We start from the raw sequence: 8,638 nt of genomic DNA on the forward strand, positions 1-8,638 counted from the left end.
CATCACTGCAAGCTTTTGTATTTCAATTGGTGGTTCTTTTTTTCTTTTACTTGACAGTGAGTCATACACACGTATCAATATTTCCTTCAAGACAATCACAATTAATACCCAATGAAATTCTTTACCGCAGTTAATTGAAACATATACCTCATCAACCATATACCATGGTAATCCAGCAGGCATATAGAATCCATGAATTATATTAGTAATAACATCTTCATTATTAGCCACCATAATTAATTCTACATAGTCTTATTGCGTCGATAGCTCAACTGCCGATTTAGCTGGATAATAGCGAGTATGTGTCTTCTCAACATATGTCTTAAAGAAGAAGCTTGTCATCGTATGTCTATAATTATCACCCAGCTAAATCTTTGATTTCTTTCTCAAGTGGTAGAATATAACATCTAAATGCTACAAGTGAAAACAGGGTAAAATAGTAAAACGATCGAAAGAAATCAGTAGCTTCGACCTTACTTGTTAATTAGATGTATGATATACAGCTATGCTGGTGTTACATGTTATTATACATGACATGTTAATTAAAGTTGAACAAATGATAATGAAAAATACTGCATGTATGATATGTTATTATACATTGGCTAACATGTATGATATGTTATTATACATTGATTTACATGTATGATATGCTATGGTGTTGTAGAATATTAAGTATCAGCAAAAGAACTTATGATATGGATAATATTTAGAATAAGTTACCTCATCGTTCCAGCATGTCTTGCGTTCGGATATCAAGTAAAATCAATTCTTAGACTGTGGGTGTGCAACGACAAAGTTCAATTGTCTGTAACCTAATCCAGAAGCATTTACTCGATAGTGATTGTCCGTTTCTTTCCTGGAAAAACATCATTGATTACACATGACAATTACCGTTTAGTTTAAGATGGCATAGTATTGTTAGGAAAAAAAATACCAAATTTCTTACTTGGCAGAACGAGTTTTCAGTAATCCTACGGCAATACACTGGGAGTAATCAATCATCAATTCATTTGGCAAATCTAGGTTAATGTTGTACCCATCAAAAGCATACTTCATCTTCTCCTCTTTATCGAAATCAACCGCATCCTTAGAGCCAAAATCATACTTTGAAATGTATGGTGACCTTAAAATTCTGGACTTCTTTCTTTCTCGTTTGACAGGTGCTTTTGCTTTTAAGGCTTGAAGCTCTCAAACCTGAGCATCAGGGAAGTCAGGTGGAATCTGACTGTTTGGAAGGTCCCATTATCTTTCGGTCATTTTATTTAAAGCACCAACATCCAATGACTTTGTAGTTGAAGGTGTTGACAGACCAAATAAAATTGTATCTACAGCTGCTTGTATTGAATCAGTTATTGTCCCACCAACTTCATCCTACGTGAACACATAAGGATTTGTAATGTGTATATACAGTATCTGAATGTGTAACTATATTAATGCTTACGACATTTATGTTAGAAATCATGACAACATCAATATCAGGAAAATTTGATATGCAGCAGAGAAAAAAATCAATACATTCCAGTTGGTTCAAATCCACAGAAAAAAATTTGATATGCACCAGAGAAATAACATTAAGTCCCAGTACGTACTTTAACAAGGTCGAACACGTAGATAGATATATTTTGTAAAAAAAAAATATTAGGGACAAAAGAATACCTGCACATCTGTCACATTAGTAGATTCCTGATTTTTCAAATTCACTTATTAACATCTTCTTTAGCGGTTACATTCACATCCTATATTAAATAAAAATTATCGTGTATTAACATTTATTCAAAGTATAATATAAATTTAAAGTATAATATAAAAGATTGAGATGAAGTTTTACACCAGTGATAAGAAATTTCTTTCTGTAATGGGTGCATATGAATTTATAAATATATCAGTAATAACAAACGACGTCATATGTGATTCATAAACCATTTTATAGCATTAATAACATAAATATGTATGATGGTATTCATAAACTACAAGTTTTATGTTCATGTAAATGTTTGTATGTTGAATGTATGACTCTTCCTGATACATTCGATTGAATGTTTTATGTACATTTAACTTCCCTAATATGAAGAAGTTAGAAGAAACTACATGTGTATAGAAAGTTGTAGTAGTAATTAAACAATATTAGAGACTTAAAAATACCGACAAATCTTCTACATCTGAAATTTTCTTTTTTCCCAATTCTTCATCGCTACATTCTTCTTCATATGCCATAATCTCATCCTATTATTTATGTGATAATTATCATCATCCAAGTTACATGAAGACAAAAATTTATATTTATTAAGACAACTGTTAAACAATGTGCAAAATATTGAAAGCGTCAAGATTGATACAACTTTATATTCATCCGATAAGGTTAATATCCTTTTTCCAGCCAATAACAAAAGTTACATTTATATAGACATATATTTTAGGCAAAAAATAATTTGATGTACAGAAAGATACCTCCAAAGCTTGCAAATCAGAATAGTCCTCATTTTCAAAATCATCCTCACGACCTGCCTCTTTGTTGGCTGCATTCACATCCTAAATTAAATAACAAGTCGCTTTAATGAAAAGTTATTCATAATTTTTTTTAGGTGATTCTAGAATGATGTTGTTTAAGTAATTGTAAATGACATGCATATTTATGAAGATATTCATAAATAACATGTAGTTTATTGAAGGAAAAAGTAGTAAGTTTAATGTACAACTGATCATTATACATTCAAGTGAATGTATGATGAAAAATTAAACTGCCCAAATTTAGTACGTAACAACTATTAAGGGGAAAAAAATTCCAGCAACTGTTGCTCTGCAAGAATGTGCTACTTTCATCTCGAGACACTTCCATATCGTTGAGTGATCCCTTATCATAATCTTCATGCTGTATTAAAAAGAAACAACATTTGTTTTTGATAAGGTAATTATGTAGATTTATAATAAACGAACAACATAATTGACAAAAAGTACCTGCATATCCTCCTTATGTGGTCTCTCCTGCTTGTTGGATCCGTCTTCTTGACTTTGTTGTTGTTCATCAATTTTCTCCTCCTATATAGCACGAACAATCTGAATGTATGAACATTTTATCAACGTTAGACAAAATATAATGAAATTAAATTGTTATACCTGTGATTGCTTATTTTCTTCATTCTTCAATGCTTTGATGACCTCAGTAGGTATTTTTGATATTAGTGTAACCAGTTCGGCTATCTTTTCAGCAAACTTATCACGTAAAGAAAAAAAAAGTTAGTAGAAACACATCATGCTATTCAAAAAAAATGTATGATAAAGAAACTAAACTTACACATTTGTTGATGTAATTCTTTATTTCATCACCATCTAAAGTTGATTTAGAAGTCCCTTCAGGCTATGTGGAAGATGAAGGAACAGACTTGTGCTGATGACTCTGAGGAGACACACCAATTTCTCCATGATGATGATGTTGAATTTCAGACACACCAATTTCTCCCTTGTCTGTTGCATCCTTATGCGTTTCACTATACAAATCAGACACATGTTGTACTGCATGATCACGTCCAGATGTATCATCAACCATCACCGCTTGATTATTTTGCTTGAACATGACAGCCTTTCTTTTCTTCAAAGGTTGGTCAGGTGATACAGGTGATGCAAAATCCGCCTTTATGAGAATTTTTTGCGACGGTATAGTGCTGAAATCACCAAATTCTTCAGCAATGGTATCAACACGCTGTTGAAGTTCATCTGTTGTCCTTTTCAAATTTCCAGAATCGAATGTTGAAGCATAAGTTGTTGGATCACATGTCTCAAAATCTTTTGAAAAGGACAAATTCAACCTACTAACTTCTTCGATTGTAGGTTGTATATTCTTGTACGAATGCTGAAAAGAAAAATTTCAAAATAAAATATTTGCACATAAATAAAAAGGCTTGAATAAATAAAATAAGTACAAAGTTAAACAATTACCTTACTGAACATGCCAGACATAAAAGATTCGTACTTAGGCCTTATACACTCCAGCGACCAGTTTAGTATTTTGGGAATAACGTTTCTCTAACGGACAATAATTTTTTATTCTACCTCAGAGTAGCACTCAAATATCCAAACATTTAGAACATGCGGCATTCCACCCAATGAATATAACTGCTTCGCAGTAATGAAATCCTGCTTCCAGGAACTCATTAACTTTTCAAATGTGACCTACCCCCATGGAAAGTGAATGTACCGACCGTCCTCGATAATCTGAAAGTGTGCAACACTGATTAGTACTTTCTTATGCTAAGAAAACATGAATGTATGAACAAAGAACAATATCGTCAGGTTCAGAGCATCTTTAGCGTTATCAAAGTTCCCCATCTGCACCCGTGTTATCAGTTTTAACCGAGTTATTTCTCCTTTATTGTCGAAAAAATACCTCGACATCAACGCTGATTTCGATGATGAAGTATACATATAATCATCAATATTATCGATACACTTCAGACCGGTAATAATGGTGAATTCAAGCATTGTGAATTTGAGGATTTTTCCTTGTACCCAAACATGAAGCTCGTCCTTGTTATCCTGCTGAATTTCAAGCATGAGTAGGCATTTTGAAATCTGTCCTATCCAGTTGCACCGTGGCAAATTCAGAAATATGCCAAAAATCATAATACTAAATGCTCCAAATATATCATCTCCAAAATATTCCTTTATCTTTTCTCTGAAAGCACAGTTACATAAGCTCCCCATATGCAATGGTATAGTGGGACTTTATCAATTCGATATTTCATGCCCTAAATAAAAAATATAACGTAATTAGCTAACAGTTACTGATTGTATGATGGTCATTTATACTTTCATAACATAAATCAGACCAACATTAAACAGTTGTTAATCATGTATGAGGGTAACTTATAACTGTACAAGTAAACTGTTTAAATGTATAATAAATACAATCCAATATATACACTACATTAACACATGTATAAGGTTAACTTATACATCTTAAAAGTAATATAATCTGTTAAACATGTATGATGGTTACTTATTCATTAACTAAATCAGACCCACATTAAACAACTGTTAGTCATGTATGAGGGTTATTTGTACTTTGGCATTTAAACTGCTTAAATGTATAATAATTTCAGTCCAACATATACACTACAGTAACACATGTATGAGGTTAACTTATATATCTAAAATTAATATAAGTTGTTAGACATGTATGATGGTTACTTAATCATTAACAAATCACTTGTATTAATGTATAATAAAATCCAACACTAACCATTCTATCGATACACATGTATGATGGTTACTTATACATCTAACAAATTCTTATTATACTAAAAAAGAAATTACATCTAAACATGTATGAGGGTAACTTATACACATAAAATTTTCAATGAGTATCATAATTAAACAACATATACAAATGTATGATGGTTATGTATACATCTAACATTTAAAAGACCAAAACATAAACAAAAACTACACATGTATGAGGGTAACTTATACATTTCAAAAATTAATATCAGCTTTATTAAAATGTATAACCTTTAGAATAATATTTCAGAACAACTATATTATACATTCTTGTGATGAAACACTAATGTATCGTGTCTTGTTATACATGTGTCAAATTATACATACACTCATAATAAATACCTTCGGCAGAAGTGATCGGCCGGAATCATCAAATTTCTTTTTACTTGCTTGTGAAGTAGACTTCTTCGATTTAGAAGCATCCTTATCCCTCAATTTCTTCATTGTAATGGGGTCGTTTCTGTGCTTTGAGCGATTCTCTGCTCAATTAGGATCTTGTTCATCAAATGTAGCAGGAACAAATCTAAGTGGAATATCTTCTACAGTTGCATCTAACTAAGTAATTCCTAAACTAAAACTTGGACGATTATCCATTACCAATTAACACTATTTTAACTTAACAGTATTGTTATATCGAACTACCAAACAAGAAAATCAAAGATCTAACTTGTACCATATGAAAAATGACGAAAAAATGAACTACTTAACTTGAATAAGATTGAACAATACTATAATTTGAACATGCAAAAAAAAAAAATACAAACGGAAAACCCCTGAATAGGTAAAGTTGAAAAAAAAAATTAATGAAGTATAATATTAAAAACAATTAACTGTTGAATAATTTACAATTTGATAACCACAAATAGAGATTACTTCAAGTATGCCGTAAAAGAGGGTTTTCAAAAATGGAGTAAAAATTGGCTTGATAATGAGAGCATTAGGGAGTAAAAGACGGAGGCCAAAAACCGATTGTTACATGTATAATATTGAGGAGAGAGAAATTATCAAATAAAGAGATTTTTATAATTATTATGAAATTTGTGTAATTACTTTACTAATTGAGAATTTTATGTAATTATGTAACTTATATTTATGTATATATGTAATTTTTAATTTTTTTTTGACCTTTTATTTTTGTGAGCTACTACTGAAGAAAAGGAGTATTCACAGGATGTACAAGTGTTACAATTGAACTTTTGAGCCCATTTTATGCCCAAACTGACCTATCCCAAACTCCCAAGAAATCAAAAAGCAGAATGGGCTAAGAAATCACAAACTTTAGCTCATCCCAAGTTGGCTATACTACACAATAGCCCCAAAAAGAAACTGTTTCATCTTACCTCAATTTATATGACTCATTTTTCTTTTTAATCAGTTTAAAAAAGAATAACACATTATTATACTATTTAGTAACAATTGGACTTTAGAATGTCAATTTATCCTTAATGAATTGATTTATCGTCACATAAATATCTATGACTTATTTTAAACCACAAGTTTCAAAAGTATTTCTTTCTTTCTTAAATTCTATGCCGAGTCAAAGGATGGAGGGAGTCATAATTATAAACTTCAGCCGATACAATCATCGTATTATCTATATATAATTAGTGTATATAGATTATGTACTTGGTATACACACTGATTATACGAACGACTATGACTAGGAGGGTGATTTTTCTTTTTTAAAATTCCATTTGGCAAAAAATGTTAACATCCTTTTCTTAGGAAGAAGTTATCAAAATGTCCCAAAATTCATGTGACCCAAAAACCAAAGTCAAAAATGTAGAGAGTTTAACATGATCTCCCATCAATATGGGAAGTTAACATTTAACAACCCTTTTTACTTCATGATTTTTAAATCAACATCACATGTAAATTTGCTTTCCCCTTTTTGACTACAATGATTTACCGTGTCACTCATGTGATTCCAAAAGTTTTCTTCATCTAAACAGCTTGACTCTTTCCAATTTTCAAATTGAAGTTCAAACGCGAATTCAGAATTTAAAGTTTATGAAATATCAATGGTGTCAATTCAAAAAAAAAAAAGAGAGAGAAAGATATAGAATATAGAATATGAACAAAAGTTACATAATTCTCAAAAAAAACCCACCGCTGATACCTTAAATACACCCCAGGAAATTTGATAGGTCAAATATGACAATTTAATTACACATTATTAATGCTCAATTAAATTTTCCCTACTTCTATATGAAAAGAAATGCATTTTCCCGCCTCTTGTGACTAGTTCATTTCTTAGTGATATTTCCTTTTTCCTTTTTTGCCTTTTGAGTTGAAAATAACAGGGGAAAGGAAGTCCACAACATACATTTCATGGTGGGTTCTTGAAAAGAAGATAAGGTTTTGGAAATGTAAAATGATTAGTTTTTCTTTCACACTCTATTATAAAGATAATACCTTTATATTTTTCTAAAATTAATTAGTGACATATAAATTACAAAAAAGTCTACAACTTCGACTATATAACTTGCACGAGTGTCAAAAAGTGTATAACTTTCAACTTGTGATTTTCATCGACTAAACTACTGAGTATTAATTGTTCCAATTTTCCATCATGTCTTTTGCTTTTTTATTTCAACGTACGAGATAATGCTTTCTTTTTTCTCCTTTTTTTGGAACTAATAATTCCTTTTTTCTTCTTCTGGTTAGTAGTACATTGCATGTTTTTGATTTAAAAGTGTGTGGTTTGTTTGAGTTACTTCCCTATTCAAGTAATCAGATTCCTCACGCTTCATTTAGATTCTACAACAATAAATTAAAACAATTGCTTGAATAAAGTGGTTCATATTTAATAAATTTAAGTTTTATATATTAATGTATCAGTATATATTTCATACCATTCCTGTTGGCTCATTTTTTGTTGGGTCGAAATAATAAAGTGTTATTTAAAAGCTAGTACAGTCAGAGTCACCTTGTTATAACGACATTTCACTATAATGGTTTGATTTTCTCCGGAATCAATTTTTCATTGTTATATTTTACTACTCTGTAACGGCATCTACCTATAATACCAATGTTGTTTATTATAGCAGTACTCTCTTTCTAAAATTATCTATTTATAACGACGTACTCAAATATTATAAGAATATATTATGTACAAAATAAAATATCAAAATATTATGGTAATCATCATTAGTATCATGCGCACGAAAAATTTCAAGTACGTATATCTAATTCAAAGGAAAAATTGTATTGAAATGGTACATGCCAGTTTTTTCATAACTTCATGTGGAAAAAGGCTACTAATGTTTGCCTCTTTTATATTCATGCTCTTTCTATTTTTGCATATTTTGTGTTTATAAGAGCTCAATGAGATCTGAACACTCAATATCCGTATACATATATA

At 30.6% G+C, this 8,638-nt stretch overlaps 1 protein-coding gene across 1 annotated transcript; it reads right to left on the reverse strand.

Moving 5' to 3' along the window:
• Nucleotides 1–762: 762 nt before the first annotated feature.
• Nucleotides 763–5,718, reverse strand: LOC124897259. The gene is made up of 9 exons (XM_047410113.1): nt 5,617–5,718; nt 3,377–3,847; nt 3,115–3,210; nt 2,956–3,036; nt 2,756–2,869; nt 2,449–2,529; nt 1,272–1,371; nt 947–1,178; nt 763–856 (listed from the first exon to the last, which is right to left on the reverse strand). Exons 1-9 carry the CDS (start codon nt 5,716–5,718, stop codon nt 763–765), a joined length of 1,371 nt encoding a protein of 456 aa, XP_047266069.1.
• Nucleotides 5,719–8,638: the final 2,920 nt, after the last annotated feature.

The sequence above is a fragment of the Capsicum annuum genome, chromosome 1, assembly GCF_002878395.1.
Source record: "Capsicum annuum cultivar UCD-10X-F1 chromosome 1, UCD10Xv1.1, whole genome shotgun sequence".
Taxonomy (NCBI): Eukaryota; Viridiplantae; Streptophyta; class Magnoliopsida; order Solanales; family Solanaceae; genus Capsicum; species Capsicum annuum.